Source organism: Oreochromis niloticus, linkage group LG4 (assembly GCF_001858045.2).
Source record: "Oreochromis niloticus isolate F11D_XX linkage group LG4, O_niloticus_UMD_NMBU, whole genome shotgun sequence".
In the NCBI taxonomy this organism is placed as follows: domain Eukaryota; kingdom Metazoa; phylum Chordata; class Actinopteri; order Cichliformes; family Cichlidae; genus Oreochromis; species Oreochromis niloticus.
Window position 1 is genome coordinate 1,659,348 of NC_031969.2, and position 25,699 is coordinate 1,685,046.

General features: G+C 41.1%; 1 protein-coding gene across 17 annotated transcripts in view; it reads right to left on the minus strand.

Annotated features, from left to right (window-relative positions):
- The window catches only part of LOC100705368 (potassium voltage-gated channel subfamily C member 1), a 141,867-nt gene that overhangs the window by 71,048 nt on the left and 45,120 nt on the right, over window positions 1-25,699 (minus strand). For 16 of the 17 annotated variants that reach the window (XR_003219784.1, XR_003219786.1, XR_003219785.1 and 13 more), the window contains exon 2: window positions 7,891-8,022. The exons of the other annotated variant lie outside the window; for it this stretch is intronic. Coding sequence is in view for 7 of the 16 variants with exons in the window: in XM_025906565.1 (XP_025762350.1) it covers window positions 7,891-8,022 (132 nt within the window). In the remaining 9 variants the exon portion in view is untranslated. The remainder of the gene's footprint in view (window positions 1-7,890; window positions 8,023-25,699) is intronic. 17 annotated transcript variants of the gene reach the window in all.

Below are 25,699 nucleotides of genomic sequence, written 5' to 3' on the forward strand. Positions count from 1 at the left end.
TAACCATTGCACCACCAAAATTGTAGGCTTTCCACCTACCAAACCCCATAACAACGGCTAGGCATTTCCTGCGGAAGCTGTCAACCCCATCTCAATGGGTTCACAATACTGACTGAGTGTGGCCCAAGACCCTTGAAACAGTCTCCCATCTGATAGCCAGGGCTTTTTTTTAGCCATCACATATGGAGAACCCAGCAGGCAGCTAGTGGGCCTTACTGAAACGCTTTTCAGACGATTCCTCAGGTCACGGGTACAGGCATGTTTGTTAGCCAGGGGTGCAGGTCTGAGTGGTGGTGTTATACCCAATCCGTCCCCTTGCAGGTTTTGAGGACCTGAGAAATGGTCACCCAGCGGCAGCTCAGGGTTAGTTGACCTCTTACACTGACCACAGGAGCCCCTTAAGCAACTATGCCCCAAGTGTGGTCTTTTGCTGGGCCTGACAACCTTGTCAGATTGGGAACCACGACTGACCGTTTTCAAATCAGGCCTTCTTCCCTTTGGATGCGCTTTCCGCTTAAGTGCCAGTTTCACACAATTAGCAACCACATGGCCAGGCTTATGGCAGAAGAAACACAGTTTGGGCCTAGATCTTAAAACCACAACTGCATTAGCCTTGTTAGCCAGCCCACTCATAGCTCAAAGATTTACTATGGCGCAGGGGGATATCATGTCCTACAGCATTTGTCTTATGAGTTAGCTTAAACTCATCTGCCAAGGTGGCAGCTTGCTGTAAAGTGGAAACCCTCTGTTCACTTAAACAACAAGCAATAGACTCAGGCACTGCATTCTTAAATTCCTCCACCAGCACAAGCTCACGTAACAACCCCACATCGTTAACCTAGATTGCAGAACACCACCTATCAAAGAGCTTTGCTTTTGTCAAGTCAAGGTAGGACTGACCCTGTGCCAACTCCAAACCTCGAAAATGCTGCCTATAGGCTTCAGGGACAAGTTCAAAGGCTTTGAGGACACCACTTTTAAGCTTTTCATAAACCAAGCAGTCTTCCATAGGTAAACCAGAACAAACCTCCTGAGCCTTACCTGTCAACTTACACAGCAACATCACGCACCACATGTCTTGAGGCCATTGCAGTGCAGTCGCTATGCGTTCAAATGCAATGAAGAAGCGATGAACACTGGACTCACAGAAAACTAGAACCAAGTGGATGTTATTACTCAGAAACGAGCCTCTAGACACCTGTGCACTGATAGCTGTAACATCCATTTTGGGGGCGGCAGAAGGCTTAGCAAACACCCTAATTAAGACACCACCACACCCCTCTGCCAACTCACTCAGAGACTACCTAACAATTAACCAATTAATGGAGAACTACACAACTTACTTTAACTGACCAACTTACCTCTTGCTGCTGTACACACTACCAAATACAACTTACCCAGTTCCTAAGCACAACAAACTTTACCTACCTATCTTCTGGAGTGTGCTGGGCTCGAGGCAACTTGAAAGGCAAAGCTTCAGCGACCGGAGCCCTGAATTGCCTACCCCCAACGGGGAACTAATCCCCTCCCAGGATTACTCAGAAAATAAGAAAGGCAAAATAACAAAGGAGTGCCCGAAGGAAGAACTTAAAAAGCTCACCTGGACACTCAACTTAACTGGGAAGGTGTATTTCTATTCTTCTCAAAAGGCAACACAACCATTACGTAAAAGCAGAAAAAACCAAACACCACTAATTTCAAACCCCCTTTTCGGATCCCGGATGAGCCCTCACTTGTTACATTCCCCTAAAAGGGTCCAGGTGATGCAGGGGAAGTAACAAAATGTGTCCGGGTCAGAAAAAGGAGACAGAGGCAAAATGGTTAAATTAAAGAGTTTTATTAAAGTAGCTCAACTAAAAGAGACGGACAAGCCGCTATCACCATTTAAGGAAACAAACAAAACACAAGCGCTGGTCAGTAAACTGAAAAGTAAGTCAAAAAAGAGTTTAGTCACAAAACACTGGCAGGAATAAACAATCACCAAACGCAGCTCACTAGCTGCAACCACTCACATGGCACTCTGGCCCAGAGCTCACCTTTCTCCGGGCTTAAATACCTTTAATTGCTGATGTGAGTCAGCCGTACAAAAGAAAAAAGTGGCACCTAAGGCAGGAGAGCTGGCAGGACACGCCCACACAGGCAACTTCAGTAGGAGGCCCTGCTAGGGCCGTAACAGCTTTACAAAATGTAAATGAGCACACACATTACTTTAATCAAGCTCATATGTCACACACTGTAAAAGAATTGTAATTTCATAATTTAACACTGCTACAGAATTTTCCTGTTAATACATCAAAACTCAATAAAATTACAAAATAAATAGTCTGCAAACTAACATGTCTTTTTGTAAAATAACATGAACAATAATCATTATTTCTATATTTTCTTACACAAAATGTATTTATTTTTACACACAAAAAGTATGTAAAAATACAGCCGCAAGTTTAACATAATTTTATTTAAAATATAAAACTGTTTAATTCTAGTTTTATGCAGCAAATATATCTCTAAAATTTGATGTGCAGAGTGTAAAATGATGCGAACAAATCAAGGTATAAATAAAAATTGTGGATTATGGGCAACTTTACAACGGTACTGTGTGGAATTAGAAGGTGAAGACTTTTCAGCCAGCACAAGAGAAAATTCAGCAGAGGAAAATTGACCATTTATAGCTTTGTCCCAGGTGAAGGACAGCAAATGGACCTTACAAAACCATCTAGTGTTTACATTCAGGTAAGTACTGTGGAGACCGGGAAATTCTAAAATTGTTGTAAAAACAATAATAATAACTTGGAGGCAGGAAAAACGGACATTCACAGTCTGCACCACAACTGTATATGCTGCAACTGCAAGGCCAGTATACGCCATCCTCAAGCTAACTGGTAATAGCTTACTAATATAAAAAAAAACTGTCTTTATTCCACCTTGGCACTAAATCTTCATGAATAGTCTTCTAGGCATTATTAAAATTTTGAAACTTCCCTCTCTTGATATTAAGACGAGAGTAGAGTTTCTAGCAAAGGTAAGGGCTGAGGTGATGCTAGCCATTTTAGCTTTTTGGCTACCTGCACATAATAGTTAGCGTTCAGCACTCTTGCTTGGATTTCAATAGATTTATCTATTCAGGTGTCACCTGTTTTTCTTTCTATCAGTGAATTCATTTTAAAGCTGTTGGTGTCGTGGGGTAGTGAGAAGGTGAGTTTGCACCTTGTGCAGAAGTAACGCTGTTACAATTGAGACTTGAAACTAGCAGGTTCCAAGTCTCACTTAAAAAATTGCAGCATGTTGAAATGTCTTGTTTACTGTCAGCATCAGTTTTTATTTTCTGTGTTACAATGTAAGACTTTAAAGGGAAACTTTATAGATAGATATGAAAAGTACTACAGTTAATGTAGTCTGGATGATAGGCTCAGTGTTCCCTTCATGTGGATCTTAGGTGTTTATTATTATCCTTACTTTTTTGCTAGTCTTTTGTGTCTTGCATTTAATTTTGCTTCCTTTGTTCTATTTCAGGTCATTCTTTAACATCCTCTCATGTGCTCCCTGTTCTTCACAAAGTTTGGATTTTGCTGTTTAATTTTTCCCTCTGTGGATCTTCTGCATCCAAACTAAAGGTTTGTTTTCAGATTAACCTGCTGGTGTCTAAGTACTGCATGTTCATGCCTCTCATTCCACACTTCATGACAAATCACAAATGTATATACTAGGGGTGCAACGATACACAAAATTCACGGTTCGGTTCGGTTTGATACTTTGGTGTCACGGGTCGATATTTTTTCGATACAAAAAAATGTTCATGCATTTTTAATTTGTCATTTATTAAAATTATAAATATAGATTTTAACTCAAAAGTACAGTTTTTAAATTTAATGTTGCTGAAACAAAACAATAAAAAAAATTAATTATCTGATCAAGAAATCACTCATCTTTGGAAAAGAGAGTTTATTAGCAAAATGGCTCTTTCCAAAATAAAAACTATACTATACGCTTGGTCTGGGCTATATTCTCAGCAGCATATTAAACATATCAGGTCCCCATAAGGAGAATCATGTGCTAACGGCTGTCTAAATGACTCGGGTAAAGCTTGTAGGATGCGTGCTTGTTGTTTTTGTCTGCTTCCACTTGTCTTTGCACTAGGATGATGTTGGCGTAAATGTGCAGTCATATTCGTTGTGTTCCCACTAGTGCTGTCAGCGTTAATCTCGTTAAAATGACATTGACGCCATGACGCGGCAAATCTCCGTTAACAAGTTATCGCAGATCGCCCCGTGCGTGGGGCTGGACGGCGTCAGCACATTAACGAGCTAACGCACTAGTTCCCACCAATGTAATTGAGCATTGCATGGCACATCCGACATACTGTTTTACTTTTGTCCATGACGCGCTTACCATCAGGGTCATGCTTCACATGAAAACCAAAACAGTTCCAAACGCCAGATCTGAATGAGGGTGGGGGAGGTTCAATTTCAGGTAGCGTTGAGGCAGTTGCCATGTTGCAACGAGCTTAGCTTCTGTCTTGCTAGCTTGCGCTGCGCTCAGTGGATCTGCACTCGACAGTGCAACCTAGGCGGAGTAGTCGAACGCAGATCCACTGAACTCTCAACACAGACAGCATCGTCAGAAGAAAAGTTGATAAAATAAATTTAAAAATTTGTATTGTTCGATACATATGCGTACCGAACCGAAAGCCCTGTATCGAACGGTTCAATACTGATACATGTATTGTTGCCCCCCTAGTATATACTGTTGCACAATAAAATGCAGTCAATACCTCTGTTCCTCATCTTTTATTATTAAGATGTAATATTATTACATATATAGTACGACTGCACATATACAGTTGATATAATCAAAAATGAACAGTAGATTTTTGTATTTTTAATAGCAGTCACTAGTGTGATGACTAGATGACAAGAGTTCAAGGCTGAATCCATTCAAGGCATTTTTCTCATAAGGTTTGGGTCCAGTCTCTGGATCTCCTTAAAGGGAAGGATCCCACAAATTAGTACTGAGCAACATGCCAGTGTGTAATTTAGATACTGCTATAATAGTGTAAACATCTGCTTTAGCTTTTTAAGGAGTTTCAGGACCACCGGGAGCCATTTTGGGCTTTATTGAGAGGAGACCACTGCTCACACTACTTAGTAGTAAACAGTGATGAAGAGGAGCAATGGCACTAACATGTTAGAGAGAGAGAGAGAGAGATGGGGAAGCTGTACTTTAAATAGAATCCAAGAGTGTGTGTGTTAGTCATATGATGTGAAGAGAGGGAGCCATGTTATGAGTTGACTGCCTGAACTAGTTCAGACTTCATTCAATGATTATATCATTATAACACTGGCACATATCAACTCCAGGAATATTTTATATATTCAGTGAACAGTTGGTTCTCTTAGTCATGGTGGATAAAACCTTGATTAGGGTCCAGTTCAATGTGGCCAAGCAACCAAGACAGACCATCTCCAGAATGTCAGTGCTCGTGGGACGCTCCTGCTCAGCAACAATGACTGCCTAACAACATGGACACATTAAGGATAAAACATGAACCAGTGACAGGTGCTCAATCTGGCAACCAGGGGCGGATCTAGAGAACTTTTCTTAGGGTGGCATATGTGGGTTTTTTTTTTAAAAACCCACATATGCAGGTGTTGCATGTGGTTAAAATGATTTAAATGCATTAAGTTTACACATTTCATATAAATATAGTCTATTACTGTTATTTTCTGTAGCCCACATAATTAAACATTTCAATTACATAAAACATGTAAAGTTTGATGTTATGTACTGTATAGCCTGTATAATAAGTATGTAGCCCAATAAGTATCAAATCCAGAGGACAGCATATGTTTCAGCAGAAAAACTGCTTAACTTACAAAGATAAAACTCTATGTTGTAATAGAAAGCTGATTCTGGTCATCTGAATGTGTTTTCACTGTCACTCATTCCTTCCGTCTCAAGACTAAAAACACAATGTCCAGATGAGCAGAATTTACTTTCTGGGATTTGAGCATTCATCAAAACTCAAAGTTATTATTGGACAACGAGATGAAGGTGTGAACATTACCCATATATGCTCTTTGGACTGGACTGAAATGTCTGGTGGCAAGATCTCTCAAACTGTGGTGCGCTTACCACTGGTGGTATGCAGGAAGTCTCCTACATATATTTATTTCTTAACCACAAGATCACTGAAATTGAGTTTGAACTATGTTTTTGTCCTTCTTGAAAAAGAAGGACAAAAACTTAAATCAGCCATTAGATTACAAGCTTACCGGGTGTAAGCTAAAAGGGTTGACAAACTAAGCTGGGATAGTAAACAGAAGCTACCAGCACTAGTGATGGTGGTGACTCCGCAGTCATACCTGATGCCAGCAAACGGCACACAACAGTGAGTTACATCAAGTTTGGATTCTTTTGGAATGGGACAGAGGATGATGTGCACTGATGAAGATTCTTATTCTTTTCTTTTCTTGGGTTGAATTATTATTCTCAGTAATAAATGCATGAAGCCATCACATCCTACAACCAAGCACACAGTGCTGAAAGCCAAACCAGCTGACTTTTTTCTGAGAAAACAGCAGAGTCAGCCATATAGATATACGGTACACCCAACGCCAAAGCACAATGAGCTTCATATTGTGTCTTTCTCCACACAGCAAAAGCTGGTACGCTACACGTGACTGGCAAACAGCTGTGTCTTCCACCAGCCAGAGTTAACAGACATCATGTACTGCAGGCTGTACTGCAGATTAACTTGATGCCTCTTTGCAGCAACTTACTGTTGCTGCAAATAGCAGTCAGACCAAATGAACTTAAGAACATACCGACTGAGAACATTAAGCGCATTTGCTATTTTTCTATTCAGCTCAATAAGACTACAGATATTGCAAAGATGCATTAGATATGAAGATCAAAGTGCAGCTCAGAGGACTTTTTGGTCCATACAGAAGTAAGATGGCTTTCAAGGGGGATGATCCGTACAATGCTTTTTAAATAGGACAGAGATGTGCAGATGTTCTTACAGGGCAAAAACTTCCCTTTATTCGATGTTTTTGAAGACATTCTGTGACTCGGTCAGCTAACATACTAGTCGGACATTTTTTCTCATTTAAAAGAGCCGAACTTGGGCCTACAGGGAGTGTCCATCACTGCTTTTGATGTGCAGAACAACAACGAATACACCTTTTATTCCAAATAAAGGTCAAGACAGGCGATGTTTCAGGTTTCCCCAGTTTGGAGTTTCCTGTCTGACAACAGCCTGACCCTCACTGTCAGAGACAGCATCATTGTGCATCTTGTCTCTCTCAGACAGTTCAATGAATATTTCCCAGCGACAGCAGAAGTGAACAGCAGAAGTGAGAAACCCATTCAGCATCGAAGCATGCTCAAAGAGCAGGAGGGTTTAATAGAACTATCTTGTGATGAGACAATGAAGTTTGCTTTCAGAAATCAGACGTTTTTGACATTTTTGACTCTTACACAAGGCCATGCACTTCCATTGTTGACCACATATTCATGCAAGAAAAGTTTCTCTTCATATGCTAGAATACAGAAGTAGGTTGGATGCTGACTCCAGTGTGAGGCTGAAGCTGACCTTCCTTGACCCAAACATCACAGAACACTGTTACAGAGCCATTCACACATGAGGAGTGTAGGCTATGTTGCCAATATCTAAATGTTACTGGCTGCTGATGGCAGTCAGTAATAAATAACATTTATATAAGACATAAAATTGTCCCAACTACGTATGTAGTGAAGTTTTAGGCCAGTGCTACTGTATTTTAATATCTGTCACAAGAGTGGTACTTAAAGAGACATATATTTCCCAAGGCGGTACCTACTGTGTCCTAGTGTGGTTAGGCAAACCGTGTCACTAAAACTTCACCGTACCTCTTCACGTGTCACGTTGCCAACGGTGACATTCTCTGTTTTGTTGTAGATGGTGTTGAAGGCTTCATGGGTCTCCAGGCAGAATGTGGAGATGGAGAGCAGGATGAAGAAGAGTGAGGCAAAAGCCACATACTGTAGAGAAACAGTGACAGTAGACAGAGAACAAGAAAGGTGTTACAGTTTACTCTGTTTTTTCAAACAACACATCAGGACATTATCACCAGCTCACTTTAGTGCGCTTCTCCCACAGGAGGGGGTGCCAACAACGCACTGAAGCCAGTGTGGAGTAATCCTGTCGATTCAGTGCAAAGGTCCTGAGTGGTTCAACATATTTGAGAACACAGTCAGGAAGAAAGAAAGGATGCAGAAAGCGCCCCTTCATTAAGAATAGATTTTTGATTTATTCCGTTGAGATCATTTCTGATGAGGCTTCAGTTAGTTAGTCAGGTCCTGTGTCACAGCTTCATTTCTTTTCTTGATGAAGGACACGACACACTGTTCATGTGCTGTACATCATTTTGAAAACCTGCCTCCTCAGTCCTCAGTTTTTCAGTGTTTGCAAATTTCTGAAAGACACACTGCATACCATTCCTGTAAAGGATCTATGGTAAACATTGTGGCTGTACTCAGCCAGCTGCATTTGGTGGTGATCAGTTGCCAGCTTATACGCTGTGCACAGAGCATAGTCACAAACATTCCTTACAGCCCTCAATTGGATATTTGGTTTTAAAACATGCACACACACACACACACACACACACACACACACACACACACATATATTTATGTATATATGTCACAGTGTGAATGAGTGGGAAAAGTAATAAGCTCAATGATGGTACTGATCCACTGTAACATTTTTGTTACATTTTAGTAGTTTTAGAATCAGTCAAACCACGTCTACACGTGTTCACATGTCAAACAGCAGCTCTCTGTAGGTCAATGATGAAAGTCAGTAATGTCATGCAGTTGTGCTTTTTCAAACACACACATGTATGTCATTTGTTTGTGTGTGCTCACAATGAATCACTACGTATGTGAGCATTTTCATCTGCTTGCTTTTTCTCAAGTCTGTGCCTTTGCCTTTCAGGTCAGTGATGAAGATGGACAGATGAAGTTTACTTCTAATCCTCAGGGAGCAAATCAAGTCCCACAGCTTATTATCCCAGACTAATTTAACACTGCTATCTACAGCTGCCCTGGATATATATACACACACACATACACACACAGAGACACACAGACACACACATAGAATAGAGCTTCCATCCCTTCAGAGGAAACCACACTGACTTGCATTCATTTTCTCCCTTAACCATTTTCTCAGCTCTAAAACTTACCCTGACCATAAACCACCTTCAAAAGGATACACACTTTCCAGTGTTCAGTAACATGGATGCTGGATCAGCCTGTGTCAGTCACCCTGTATTGGCATTGTCAACAAAACCATTTTACTTGGAGAGCAGACTCACTCAGCCACCAACATACAGGAAGAAAGTACATTATAGGTCATTTAAGTCCTGCTGCCAGTAGAACTTAAGTTATAAATTAATTTGCCTGTCCATGTGTGCAGGCACCAAAACTGGTCATCCATGCCTTTATAGACGTTGCTTTGCACACTGGTGCACAGTCATGTTGGAACAGAAAGGGGTCATCCCCAAACTGTTCCCACAAAGGTGGGAGCGTGAAATTGTCCAAGATGCCTTGGTAAGCTGAAGGATTAAGTTTCACTGGAACAAAGAGACTGAGCCCAACTCCTGAAAAAGATACCCCACACCATTATTCCACCTCCACTAAGTACAGTTTTTCTGGCAACCACCAAACATCCATCGGATTGCCAGTTTCAGTGGGCTTTACACCAGTGCTTTACTCTTGTATTGCACTTGGTGATGTAAGGCTTGGATGCACTTTCCATGAAAAACCAATTCCATCAAGCTTGCAATGCACTGTTTTTGAGCTAATCTGCACACCGCATGAAGTTTGAAGTACTGATTGCTTCTGCAGAAAGTTGGTGGCCTCTGACCTCTATGGCTCAGCATACGCTGATCTCACTCTGTGCCCCTCTGTGGCCTACCACTTTATGGCTCCCATACCCAATCACGTCCTCTTTGATATAATATCAGTATGAAATACAGGGAAATTTCACAACTGTTTGCACAGGCTGGTGAGTGAGCTCCTTCGAGAGACCCATTCTTTCACAAATGCTTCAGGAAGCAGTGTCCAGGTGTTTCATTTTATTGGCCTGTGACCATGGAAGTGATTGGAAAGGAAATGGAAAAAGGAAATGATTTGGCTGGGCCACTTACACCAAAGTGTAATCGAGCCTGGTTACACGTACAGTATACTCAAGTCCTTTCACTGAAAGGAAAACATATGCTGCATCATGAAATGAATAATTGACCTGCTTAAGACCCACAGCTTTCCAACAGTCTTGAAGGAGTCCCCAGAGATGCTGAGCACTTGTTGGTCCTTTTGCCTTCACTCTGTGGTCCATCCCATCCCAAACCATCTCCACTGGGTTTAGGTCAGGTGACTGTGGAGGCCAGGCCATCTGGTGCAGCACCCCATCACTCTCTTTGGTCAAATAGCCCTGACACAGCCTGGAGGTGTGTTTGGGGTCATTGTTGAAAACTAAATGACGGGATGGCATGTCCCTGCGTGTTCCCCACACCATCACACCTCCTCCTCCATGCTTCACAATGGGAACCATCCGTGGACCATATGTTCACCTTTTCTGCATCACACAAAGACACAGTGAGTGGAACCAAAGATCTCAAACCTAACTCATCAGACCAAAGTACAGATTTCCACTGGTCTAATGTCCATTCCTTGTGTTTCTTGGTCTAAACATATCTCTTCTGCTTGTTGCTTTTCCTTAGTCGTAGCTTCTTAGCAGCTATTTGAGATAAAGGTCTGATTCACACAGTCTCCTCCGAACAGTTGACTTGGGATTTCTGAGGCTGGTGACTCGGATGAATGTATCCTCAGCAGCAGAGGTGACTCTTGGTCTTCCTTTCCTGGGCGGTCCTCATGTGAGACAGTTTCATCGTAGTGCTTGATGGTTTTTGCGACTGCACTTGAGGACACATTCACTTCAGAGACATCAGAAGTTTTATCAATTTTCCAACTGACTGACCTTCAGTTCTTAAAGTAATGATGGACTGTTGTTTCTCTTTACTTAGCCGATTGGTTCTTACTAGAGCTGGGCGATATAAGATTTTTTCATATCACGATATGTTTTTTTCATTTCAGGCGATAACGATATATATCACGATATAAGCCAAATAACTATATTTGTAAGATTTAAATGTGCCGTTGCTCACAAGTAAAATGTGAAATAATTAGCAGCTTGTTTTAATTAAAATATTTATTTCCCATAATAAGTTCAACAGGGTAGATGTACTTAAGGAACATGAGACTTCAGTTTCAGATAAATAAAGGCAAATATTGCAAACTACACAAAAGGCAGCCGCTAAAGCATTTAAGTTTCAAAACAGAAAAAACAAAACAGACTAAATTGTCAATTCCACTTAGAAACAAAATATTAATTCTAAAAATAAATCTTAGGTTGTTTTACAGAAGAACAGACAAAATTGACTAACTTTTGTCAATATCAAATAAACTGAGAACTAAAAGGAAATTCTCAATCTCTCCTTGTTGTATAGCTTAGCTTTTCAAACAGTTTTAACAGTTACTTTAGTCTGACAAAAGCCGAATGACGAATTAGCGCTTTCAGTCAGAGATTGAGCATGCACCGCTTTATTGTATTTCCAGACTTGCTTTCGGCACAATTTACAGTGCGCGCTACTCTGTTTTTTGTCAGACTTGAAATAGCCGAAATACCTTCACACTACGGAACTTCTGTAGCCCTTCCGTTCGACAAGCTCTCCTGCATTGGAACCATCATCTGTTTTTTCTTCGGTAACCTTCGCTCACGCTCTCGGTTGATTTTTCTCTAGTCGGCACACTCCTTTCCTTCATTACCCGGGCTGCACGGCTGCAAAAACAAATACACATGTGCACCTTGGCGCTTGTGCTGTACGTAACAAGTCACGTGACGTGACTCTGCGGCTGTGATTGGTTCGGCTCTGCGCTACTTAATTTGGATTGGCTGTTCTTTTTTTTCTTTTTTTTAAGAGGACAAGAGAGATGCGGCCTATCGCAATAGTTTAATTTTCTATCGAGAAAAAGTTATTTCGCAATACATATCGTTATCGTGCTATCGCCCAGCTCTATTTCTTACCATAATATAAATTCTAACTTTTGTCAAATAGGGCTGTCAGCTGTGTACCAACCTGACTGCTGCACAACTGATGCTCCCAACACCATTAAGAACACAAGAAATTCCACAGATGAACCCTGACAGGCACACCTGTGAGGTGAAACCATCTCAGGTGACTACATCATGAAGCTCACTGAGAGAAGGGTTTGTAGCTCTGTCAACAAAACTGGCTACTTTCAGGAATTTAAAATATATTTAGAGTTATTTATCTTTTTTTTCTTTGCTACACAATTCCATATATGTTTCTTTATATATTTGGTGTCTTCAGTTTGTATCTACAATGTAGAAAGTAGTAAAAATGAAGAAAAACCATTAAATGAGAAGGTGTCCAAACTTCTGATATATATACTATCAGTCAAAAGTTTGGACACACTTTCTCATTTCTCTTTATTTTTGTTACACTTAAATGTTTCAGATCGTCAAACATATTTAAATATAAGACAAGGATAACACTTGGCAAAATTAACACTAGTAAGCACAAAATGAAGTTTCTAAATGAAGGTGTTTATTATTGGGAGGAAAAAGAAAATCCAAACCTAAGGCCCAGATCTGCCCAAGGATATGTAACATGCAGACTGCAGCAGTCAGAGATCACACCACCAGCCTTCAGATCCTGAGCTACATCCACCAATGAGTAGATGTTCTATCAGATACAGTAGACTTGTGGCCTATTAAAGAAGCTGCCAGTGTGCCGATGAGCCATCTCCCTTAATCCTTGTTACCCAAACATTTTGCCTGTGTTACGGCTGTGGCCATAAGAACTCTGTGTGGGCTGTTTTGTTCTGTGTCTCTTTACTGGACCGTGGAACACGTGACTGCGTTCAAAAAGCCGCTCTGACAGCTGCCGCAAGAGAGAGAGAGAGAGAAGCGAGCGAGCGGTTTGACAGCAGACGCGGGCCTGGCCCTGGTTTCCAACTTATACCTTTCTAGTAAGTAAGTAAGTAAAATTTATTTATATAGCACATTTCACAGATAAAAATCACAAAGTGCTTCACAATAAGATCAGACATACAAGTTAAAATTAATTAAAAGCCCGTTTGTATAAAAATGTCTTCAGCTGCTTTTTAAAGGAGTCAGTAGAGTCTAGACAGCGTAAAGACAACGGCAGGGAGTTCCACAGCCTAGGTGCCAGTGCCTGAAAATCCCGATCCCCACGTGTTTTAAACCGAGTACGTGGGACCACCAGTAGCCTCTGACCTGAAGACCTAAGTGCTCGGGATGAAGCATGAGGTTTCAACAGGTCAGAGATATACTGGGGAGCTTCACCGTGCAGAGCTCTAAAAGTTACAACTAAAATTTTAAAATGAACCCTAAAATTTACTGGCAACCAATGAAGAGAAGCCAAAACTGGAGTAATGTGAGACCTCTTGTTTGTACCAGTTAAAAGTCTTGCCGCTGCATTCTGTACAGACTGAAGGCGATCCAGAGCTGATTTGTTGAGACACGTAAAAAGACCGTTACAATAATCCAAACGAGAAGAGATAAAAGCATGAATAATCATCTCAAGTTCTGCCTTTGACACCAGTAGTCTGAGTTTAGAAATGTTTCTTAAATGATAAAAACAGTTCCGGACAAGTTGTTTAGAGTGTTTCTCAAGAGACATTGAACTGTCAAATATAACACCTAAGTTTCTGAGACTCGACTGAAATGAAGGGTCTAAAAAACTGATATGCTGCTGAATTTCTGAGAGCATGTGATCAGGTGCAATAATCAAGGTTTCTGTTTTATCTGCATTTAACTGGAGGAAACTGTCATTTAACCATTGTTTGATTTCTGACAGACAATTATTTAAACAAGACAATTTATAAAACTCAGAAGCTTAGAAAGAACAGTATAACTGAATGTCATCAGCATAGAGATGATAAGAAATACTACTGTAACGTTTGATAATTTGGCCTAGAGGGAGTATATACAGCAAAAAGAGAATAGGACCTAAAACAGATCCTTGAGGTACCCCAGAAGGCAGAACTGACGTTTCAGACAACACATGATTGATACAGACAGTAAAGGATCTCTCAGACAGATACGACATAAACCATTTCAAAACAACACCAGTAATCCCGAACAAATCCTTCAGCCTATTTATCATGATGCTGTGATCAACAGTATCCAAAGCAGAGCTGAGATCCAACAGAACCAGAACGGTGTACTCTCCAGAGTCTGCTGCCATCAAAATGTCACTAGATACTTTAAGCAAAGCGGTTTCAGTGGAGTGCAATTTGCGGAAACCAGACTGGAAAATGTCCAGAACATTGTTCTTCTCCAAAAGGTTGTTAAGTTGTTCTGCAACTGTTTTTTCCAAGATCTTTGACACCAATGGTAATTTTGATATTGGCCTGTAACTGCTTGGAAGAGATGGGTCCAAATTTGATTTCTTTAATATTGGTTCAACAATAGCTTGTTTAAAATAGCTGGGAACTGAGCCAGTATAAAGAGAAGTATTAATTATTTCCAGAATACAGGGGCCAATAGAGTCAAACACAGTAATGAAAAATGATGGAGGAAGTACATCAAGGTGGCTTGAAGTCAGTTTCATCTGACCAAGCAGAGCACTGATGTCCTGTAAGGTAACAGGAGTAAAAGAGGACCAGGTGTCAGAGGTAAGCAACGTGTCAGTGTGATACTGAGAGGATGATGGAGAAATATTAGACCTGATGGCAGCGACCTTATTAACAAAATGGTTCAAAAACTCATTACAATCAGATCTAGTATAGACTGGTACATGAGGAACATCAGGAGAGACAATGTTCTTAATTGTATCAAACAATACTCTGGGATTTTTCTTTTTTGAAGCTATTAGATTAGCAAAATATTCAGTTCTGGCATTTTTTATCATGTCATTAAGTAAGAAAATTGATTCCTTGAGATGTACCCTATGGACCTCAAGCTTGGAAGCCTTCCATAAACGTTCTAATTTGCGACAATATCTCCTAAAATTTCGAATATTTTCATTTATCCAAGGACAGAAATTTGAAGAATGGACAACAGTTAGTTTCAGAGGTGCCACCGTATCTAAAATAGATTTACATTGATTGTTAAAAGACAAAATAAGTGAATCCATATCATTTTGAGCCATGCGAGGGTCAAACATGGCAGAGAACCTTCCAGCAGCATCCTGGTTTATAATCCGCCTTTGGATCATCAATTTAGGAGGTGAAGGATCCACGTAAAATGACAAATTAAAGAATATGCAGCTATGGTCACTCACATGGACATCCTCCACACATACATCATGTATATTTAAACCCAGGGAGAAAACAAGGTCCAGTGTGTGGCCCTTTGTATGTGTGGGGCCAGAAACATGCTGAAGGTTGAAGTCTCCCAATATTACAACCTTCTCCAATTTAATGATCGATGTCAGAAGGTCGTTAAATTCAGTTAGAAAGACCCCAGCAGGTCCAGGAGGTCGATATATTAAAATACAGTAAAAGGTTTTCAGAGAACCGACCTTCATCATCTGTGACTCAAATGAAGAAAAGAAGTCCGAGGTCATCAGTTTGCATATGAGTCTGTCCTGGTAAACAACAGCGAGTCCTCCACCACGTCCTGACAGACGCGGAGTTCCAATGACAGAACAGCCAGACGGGCAGATTTCATTCAAATGGACACAATCCTTATTTTGCTGCCACGTCTCAGTCAGACACATAAAATCTAGAGACTCTTTAATAAAAAGATCATTTAGAATAAATGATTTGTTCGTTATAGAGCGAACGTTAAGCAGGGTGAACCGAATTGATGACGGTTTATCTGCGAAATCTACAGCTGACTGCAGCGGCGCTTGAATTAGACACCTGTGCACACCTGTGGACCTGCCGGGCAGGGCGGCGACTCCAGAGTTGGGAAAAACCTTGATCGATGAGCAGACGTAGCTGTCACCAGCAAAACGGAAAATGGATGACGGACACAGAGTGAGCAAACTGCTTTCGAGCCATGGGGCTCGGGTCCCAGGCGGCGGCGGCGTAACATCCCCAGCAAACGACAGGAGAGGAACTGGTCGCAGGCACCGAGAGTCACCCCACAGCCAAGCAGCTAGCCTCCGGTACCTTCTCCGTTTCACCTGGACGCCGGCCCTCGTTCCCCTTTTTCGTCTCTTGAGGGTGGAAATGTCGCGGGTTGTGCACAGTAGCACGCACTCAGGTGAGGAACATACCAGAGGAGGAGGAGGAAAAGTTTTTCTGTAGCCGTCCCAGCTGTCACAGTAGCTCTCCATTGAGTCTTTGATGTTTAAAAGTGTATCCCGATCATAAGTTAAAGCAGCAGAAGCAAAGTCAGAATACAAAAGAACATTTGTGTGTGAGCGTGCTCTGTGAGAGCCGCCACTGGTGTTTCAACTAAGTGCTAAGGCACGCATAGGCTGAAGCGGAAGGGGTGAGCCGCCTTTTTCTTTTGAACAGTTTTCTCCTGTTTTCGGGGCTAGGGAGCGAGGGTTAGTATTGTAATTTGTTTGTTCTGTTTCTTTCTTAGGGTTTAGTTCATTTTCTCTGGCGGGTCTTAGTTGGTTTTGTTTATTATTTTGGCCTGGGTTCACCCTGGAGCTATGCTTCATTACCTTCAATAAAATCACCTTTGTTTTACTCACAACCGGTTTCGGATGTTTGGCTTGGGAATCAGGGCAGGTACTTGTCTCTCTCTCCTCCAACCTTATGTGCGTCTCTACACGCCTAGACTAGGGACTTAACAGCCTGTAACATTTTAGCTGCACCAGGGGGAAAACTGGTGACTCTGCACCAGAGTTTGCCATTTATTCAGAAATTAAATAGTCTTTTTTTCCCCTTTCACACAAAAGTCCAAATATTTGTTTTATATTTTGAGAAATCTGCAATTAATCAGATGTCCACCAAATTGGACGCAATGAATTACTGACTATATTTCAACTGCAAATCATACCATTACTGTGAAATTTCTGAGACCATTGCTTTTTTTCATGAGTCTAATCTGCAGTTACAGTTTTAGTGTAAATAAATTTACATTTGTTATTAAAATGTAATTAATATTTTTGTAATTAACGATACAAAAACAGTATTTTTGCATATCAACTTCACAAAGTGAGTAAATATCAGTGTCTTTATATTTAGTGTAGGTCAAATGCAGCTTGTGATAGGAAGGCCTGCAGGATAGTGGAGTATATCTGAGTCCACCGAGGATGATGCCAGTGGCAGTGATGATGATTGGCTGCTAGTAAAAAACCCGACCACTTAGCAGTCTTTTCACTATTATTGCTGTTTACAATAGTTCAGTCTGACTTCAAAAAATATAACAAAGCACAAACCAAAAATGTTTGCATCAATTAACAGGTGCTATACACGGTCTTACAAAAAGTGCCGACAGACAACATGACGCCACATGCACATAAAAACAAAGGATGTCTGAATGTGTGCTTTGCTTTGTGGCAGTGTGCTTTGGATGCATTGCTAGTTTCTACACAAGATAGATGGGAAGCAGAGATGCGAGGGACATGACGATCCCTGCTGCATCACTTCATGTGCTGTCTGTATTTTGGAAGTTTGTGGAAGAGGTGATTTTTTTTTTTTTTTTTTGGTTTAGTTCAACTGGCACTTTTTAAAACCATGTACAGCACCTGTTAATTGCTGCAAACATATTATTTAGGTTTGTGATCTGGATGTTTTAGTAAATGTCCTTAAAGTCTGGCAGAACTGAACTATTGTAGATGACAGTAATACTGACAATACCATGCTGCTTTCTAAAAGTGGCTTTTTTAGGATTTAGAAAATCCTAGAAAGTCTGCAGTTTATTAATCAGGAGTGAAATTCAGCATTTTTGCATGAAAAGTATTAGGATATTTTAAAATGTGAGAAAACATCAAATTAGCAACAATCAAACTGTTTTAATTTCATAGTTTTGACACAGTCTATCATTTTCTGTTGCTCGTTTGTTAAAATTTATTTAGTTCCAAATTCAGGTTCTGGTGTCCAGCTGAGTGAACATGTTTGTAACGCATTGAAAATGTTCATAAACAAAATTTCAATGACATTGGGGGTTTTTTTCACACCCAAAGAGGATTAAAAACACACAAAAAAAGAAGAAAAGTCCTCATTAAGGTTCTCATAATTCATGCATGAAAGGATTAAAATGTACTTTTGGGGTGATAACCAATATGAAACATGCTGAGTGAACAGGAAATGTTGGCGAACAAACATAAATACATGACCTTCAAGCTAGCATGACTTAAAAGAATCAGTGGACTCTGTGCAAGTCAGAGTGCTAATAAAATGGAGCGATCTACAGACATATGTCTATTGGGACTACCTAAACTGGGGGAGAAAATGTTCACGCTAAAGTAATCTGTATGCCTAAACATAGTACCCACCCAGGGAAAAACTTCCAAATGACATTGTGTCACAGGGGCGCAGGTTGGGTTCGTTTCTCTCTTCTTCAGGTGGATCATCCCGCAGAGCCCTGGATTTCTTGCTTATCAGACATACACACCTGATTATTTTTTCCTTTGTCAGCATCAGTAGAAGACTACCAGCTGAACCATCTGGTCTCTGCCAGATAGGTAAGTCGTAATGGTCGGACCTTAGTTCTCTGAATAACTCTGTGTTTTTCCTTGTGACTGGACTTCATTAAGTTTCTTGAAGATGTTTCACCTCTCAGCCAAGAAGCTTCTTAGAGGATTTTTAGAGGTGGAACGTTTTCTGTGCACAGTCTATGACATATATTGTCTCTCTGAGGGGTTCCCAGGCCAGCTGAGAGATCTAATCTCTCCGGTGAGTCTTGCGTCTGCCGTCCTCCCAGTGGGTTATGCCTGGAGCACCTCACCCAGGAGGAACTGTCTGTGTTGTATAAAGCTTTAATTCTGTCAATTTGGGGCTTAAAATGGTTTTGAAAAATGTAAAAAGTTTTATAACTTATGACACTAAAACAATCATAGTTATAAAACATGACACCACTGCAGAGGACCAGTAGGAAGGTTTAGGGTTCTTCCTCTAGTTTCCTGTGGATGAGCAGAGCGCAACATGAAAATGAAGGACTTAAAAATGACAGAGCCTGTTGCTTTCCTGGATTATAAGAGGAGAGCTGCCTTTAAAAGTGTGTGGTGGATGAATCATACTTAACATGCAAGGCTATTCAGGTGGTGGTCATCATAGGAAGCAGGACAGACATCCAGCGGTAGACAGTAAGAGCTAGGCAAGTCTCCTCACTCCTTAAACGCTTGGATGCTTTGAACAAAGAGTCCGGTGAAGAGAAGCGCCGTCACTGGATGTGATGCCAGGCTGTAGCACATGAAAAATTAACTAATTCAACAGTAATATGATTAAACTTGCCTGGATTCAATTGGTAAATGTTAATTTTAACCCCTACAGGAAGCCCATTCCTGTGGAAGCTGTAAAGGTGTGCTTTTTTTTTTTTTTTTACACACGGCTTCTGCATTCTGCCATAGGAAGAACAAGTAAAACAATCAATAATTAAATGTAGAATTAAGTCTTCAACCACCTGGCAGTCTCTTAACAATGTAAGAGTAGCCTAGGTGCACTTGTGTGAGTCATTCAGTCTAACTTGGCAGGTTGGCTTGGGAAAGGACATTTTTGAGAAGTTCTTGCAGCTACAGTGAAAGTGAATGCTAATCCTGAAATTGTAACTCTGTGATGGCCCAGTGAAACCAGTCATTGTGGTTAAACCTGGGACTGCATTTTACAGGCTTTCCAAACCGATAGCCGATGATTGCCATAACTGCAGCAGTGATGCAGCAAGAGGGATGTCCTCTCCTACACTGCACAAAAGACACAAACAGTGTCCCCTGTAAGGTGACTTCAGTACAAATAGCCTGGCTGAAGATTTGCATACTATTTGCTCCCCAGCAGGAGGAGAATACAGCAGTCTGTTGGCTGAGATCCCTCTGCCTGCACACACACACACACATTTGAAGTTGTTCCGATGTGTGTGGCTAGGCTGTGTGGATATGTGTGCACATGTATGGGACAAAACGAATAGAAGGACATCATGGTAGAGGGTTAGGTGAGAGGCAGGATGCATGTGCTTCTATATCAGTGCTGCAGTGTACTGCTTCTCAGCATACTACAGAAGGTAGGATGTCTGAGCACACCTCCCTCTCTGAAATCCCTTTCTTACTCTCTTGTCACGCGTCAGTTTTCCCATTCGTGCTCATTTATGTTTTTGTTTTTCTGAAGCCCTCAACCTGTTTTCTGTCTCACTTCTTTATCTCGCTTGGTGTTCCCTGCTGTTGACAAGTGATGACATGCAGGGAGTGACAAAAAGGAGTTTTAAATCTGGTAGGGGTCATTTTTTATGACTTAGACCACAGTTTAGGATTTTCTCAAGTTTAATTTTTATTCTTCAAACTTGATCCTGTAATTTGAGCACAAAGCTGAGCGCAATGATTTAAATAAGCGAATGTCTGTAATACATTTATCTTTATATGTTTGACTCGACACAGGAGCAACCAGCTAACCTGGATCTCTGGTTCACTCTGCAGTTAAATTGTGATTTATGATGCATTTCATCTGGACAGAAACTACAGCAACAATATCACATTTATATTTTAGAGAAATGTTTAATCTCTGTTCAAAACCTGAGAGCTTGTTTATGAGTCCTGGGCGGATCAATAAACCGTAGTCAACCAAGAAACGAGAAAAATGTAGCTTGTGTTTTTGTAAAAGATGACTGTTGTTGCCAACCAATCATTAAGCGGGTTTGTACTAGACTAGTAAGTTTGTAGGGTTTTTTTCTCCTCCCTTATTGTCCACGTCTGGGCTCTGACTCCACTCGCACCTTGCACTTCTTCTATTTCATGATTTCCTTCCAGCAATGCCAAAAAATTGAAATTCTGTCTGAAAGGCTAAACCTAAAAGTGAACTTAACTTTAATCCATACCAGGCTGCGCTTAACCTGTTGGTGTTTTCAAAAGGTTACGTTGGTCGTATTGAATTTGCAGTACATATTAAACACTGTTCCTCAGTGCACGGCGTCACACAGGGTCCTCTACTTTGTCTCCCTCCCTTCAGATTTCACCCTCTCCCCTTTCCTCCCCTGTCAGAGACAAACAGCACATCTTACAACAACTGCAGCCAACCAGCTGAGCTTTGCGCAAACCTCTCAAATCACTCCTGATACTAATTGCTCTCCAGTCAACAGCAGATGCATATGTAAGCAAAGCTACACTGCACTGACTCAGTGAGGAGGGGGAGATGATGCTGGCTATGGGAAAAGCAGACTTGACATATTTTCATTATAAAGCAATGGATTAAATCCCGTCAAAAGATAGATTCCCAACAAAAGATCAATTCAGGTGGGATGTGCACAGGTGGTGTACACTCATGTAAAAACTAACTACCACCAGAGTACAATAACTGACAAAACGTTTCCCGGCATATTAATTGGATGTGGTGCTGGATAAGAACAAGAGCAAGCTAGAAGTAAGAGAAAACTACTGTGTTTAGTTTTGATAAATTCGAATTAAAATGTACCATTACACTCAGAGGATCAATATGAAATCAAAATATATGCAAATTCTGTATGAAATACATGACTGGTGACTGTTCTGTCCTGAGCTTTTGTTTCCTATACCGCCCACTTGACCACACCAACAGCTTTTCGCCACAAAAGGAGGGAAATTGCGAATATTTGAGGGAGAAATATTATGAAAGGTGAGAAAGGTAAGCCCCGATGGGGGTGATAAAACCATAGATTTGAATCGAATTCTTATAATTTGACACCAAACATAAAATTTCTCAAAGACTGTGTTTTTGTTGTGAATTTAGTTTGTGTTGCATCTGATATGTGCTAACATAGAAGTCATTATACATGGGCTCCACTTGTTAAAGGGGGACAGGGGGCCTTAGGACTAGGAAGAAGCAATGGACCTCGCTAAACTGGATTATGAGGTGTAGGTGATCTCTTTTTTAAAAAAAATAAGAGATCAAAGGGGGAATTGTAAGATTATTATATCGTTTTATGTCACGTTATACCCCTAATTAGAGATTGTGAAACTATTATGTAGTTTTAGTTTGCATTATTCTTATGAATTAGAAGAAGGTGATAACTATTACATCCAAGTGACTGAAGAAGTCACTTGGATGAGTGACGAAACGTTTCTCCCACAAAACGCTACGTCCAGATGAACAGATTCAACTTTTGGAGAAACTATTACATTTGTTAAACTGATTTGTATTACATTGGACTGCTGATTTATTGTGAATGAATGATATTGTTTATGATGCATTATACTGCTGAGTTATAAGAAATACTGTTTTCAGGGAGTTATGACCTTATTTGTTTGATTAGAAGAGAGCAGAATATACCGGAGAGGTTTTCTGCCCCATCTCATCAGGAGGAGATAAGACGGGAGCCAAGGCCGCTACTTAGGCGCCGTGTGAGAGAAAGAATGTGCATGTCTCAAGATTCTTCAAATCTTGACAACAGGCATAAAATTCTCCAAAATTTAGAGACAGAGTGGAATTCTAGATAAACATAATTTAGCGAACCACAGAAGGATGGCGTTGGACATCCTCTGGGTGGAGAAGGGTTGGTGTGACCAAGGTATGGTTTGGCTTGTTGTATGTATATTTCAAAATGATACAGCTCTGGATGGACCAGTTACCAGGCCATGGGAGGATGACAGACTTTATTAAATGAGGAGAAGGAATTTTCTGGGATTGAAGAACCCTCTGGGTAAGTGGTTGACTTAAACATGCATAAAATAAAAGCTATCATTTTGTTATTGACTGTTAATTGATTGATAATTGGCCACGCTTACAGCTGTATTGGCTTGTTATAGACACAGTCTGCTTCATGTTCGAGAATTGTAATTAACAGATTGAAGATAGTGACACTAAGAGAAGAATATGCAGTGCCACACTATCAGATGCCAGTGGCAGTGGGGCTCAGTGATGAATCAGGTGAGCGGGATTCATGGCTGAATCAAGACATAGATTCCCCTGCTGTGGTCAGTGAGGGAAAACCAGGGGAAAATAAAATTTAAAAAAGATGTTTTTATATGTGAAGTTCATGTTAATACAGGTTTTGTTTCTAGGCAATTCTGCGGACACAAGCTCTGGGCGGAGCCCGGAGTGTAACAGATTTGACATAATAACTAAATTGATTTCATTCCCTAGCACAGGACGACAAGGCTGGAGCAACAATACTGGAGAGGAGAATTTCTGATGCTTTCTGAGATATGATGTCACTAACCTTTTCTTTTAATTTTCCAGCTCGGATGAATTGACACAAGGGAGTGTGTGAAAAGGGGGGGGAAGTTGAGTTTTAACATCAAGCAATGTTTTTTATGAACATTTTTATGTCTTTACTTGTGTGTTTAATAATGCAGGTATGGTTAATTTGTTTTTGCTGTCTTTGATTAAAATGAGTGGTTAATAATTTTCATACACACATTGCAAATGTGCTCATAATGAGTTGGCGCTCGGTCTTTTGAAGGTCATAAGCTTCATTCGGCGTGATGTCCGAATTGATAAAGTGTAAAAAATGCCTTGAGTGCAGAGGGCTAAATGCAAACACGCTTACACACACATAGATTATGGTTAGAATAGGTTGCTGGGTCAGAGAGCCCTGAACATGGTATTCTAAACCAAATTTGCAGTACTGGAAGAACAATGAACAATAAAAATTAGATTGTGAAGATTAGGCAGGGAGGTGCTTTGGTTTTCGGTCTCTTACAGAGAAAGGAACGGACACCGGACGACGGATCTGACGAGTGTAAGGAGGCATCACCAGAGGAAAAGGGGGTGTGGAGAAACAAAGGAGCCTGGCAGGATGGAGACTTGTGGCGGGGGCCAGACGGGCGTCCCGTGTTAACAGCCAAAATGGCGAAACAGAAGTCCACAGGTTACACGCCCTACGAGCTGTTAACTGGGACACAGTTTCCGGCACCTTGGACGGTGGTCTCGGTGGAGCAGGAGACGAGGGGGAACAGGTCCCACGCCGACTACTGGAACGAGGTAAAAGCGCTTGTGTCCAGTTTCACCAAACAGGTGGCATGTGACAGGCCCAAGGGGGAAGGAGAGGTCCCGGACACAAAGGCGGTGTGGCTGAAAGTCATTAAACGCAAGTGGAAGGAACCCCGCTGGACGGGTCCATATGAAGTAACGGCCCGGACAGCTACAGCGGTCCAACTGAAAGGGAAAGGCGACACCTGGTACCACTGGTCGCAGTGCGCAGCGGCACACGAGAGCTTGGTGGGGGAAAATCCACCTCCACCCATCACGGGTGAAAATCAGAGGCAGAATAAATCCTCTCATCTGTGCAACGGGCCGACCGGTGGTCTACCCGGAAGGCCGAAGAAAGAAGAGCAGCCGAGGAGGAAATCGTTGCACCAGCGAAAAGGAGCGGGGCCAAAGTGAACATCTGAGAAAGAGGCTGTAGCAAAAGAGCTTTGAACTTTTATGATTTTTAATTTATCACTTTTATTGTCTTTACTTTTTCATTAGAACACAATGCCATCACGACGATCAGAAACCCGTGATGAGACACAAATTATCAAGATATTACTTAGTATCATATGTTTGATGTCAGTTATGCTATTAATCACAGCTGTATGTTTTTTGGCTGGTGGGTATTTTGGTCACATGTGGTTGTTGTCTCATTCCTTGTGCCAGAGGTTTGCTGGAAAAGGTAATTATGAGGGCGGTGGACCCAGGAGTGATTACTCCGATGTCCATGATGCCGGTGATGGACAGGGAAGTGGCTGTGTAGGTCTACAAGCAGTAGTTAAATTCATGTAGAGGGGAGAGTTCAAACATTTAAATAATAGTTTGCAAGGCCTTGTAGCTGTTTGATTATGCTTGCAGGAGAGACTGTTTGTTCCAGGGGATAAGCAGAGTTAGAAGATTACTGGGAAGGATCTGGCCTCGGGAAGAAGAAGATGTTCTTTTAATGTGTTAAAAGTTGTCAACATTGATTGTATTGTACCTACTTTACGCATGAGGGGGCGTTCCAATACCCTGATTTTCATAAAAACTATTGTTGTGTGGTTTTCAGTGAGAGATCTGGTGCTGTCTGCGTACAGTGTCCCATCTCCCACACGTGTGCATTAAAATCATTGTTTGATTTGACCCGGCCGGACCAGTGTTGTTATTTTGGTTTTCCTCCTGTATCCATCCCCAATATTTTGAACCCGTGACAATAGCAAATCATCATTTGTCAGTTGTCTTTGACTTCTTAATCCACCCAGTACTTGTATGCAGTGTCATCTGCAAGATCAAAGGTTCTTTAAAATATACATTTGATTATGTTCCTGTAATTTCTGTCCATGTCCAGATGAAACATAGAGAGCAGGACAGGTAGTTCAAATCTATCTCAAAGCCTAGAGCTGTGTACTGTGCTATAATGACATGCTCCAATGATTATCCAAGGTACAGTGAAACAGGAAAGCAGTAGGAGGAAGGGTAGTTACAATGTCATGTGGCTCCGCCGCCCATCTGTACACTGGCTGCAGTACTAAAACAGCATAGAATCATATCACAAACCAGCTAAATGTGTGATGGTTTCTACTCTGAACTGGTCAGTTACATAATCCAAAATGGGACTTGTCTG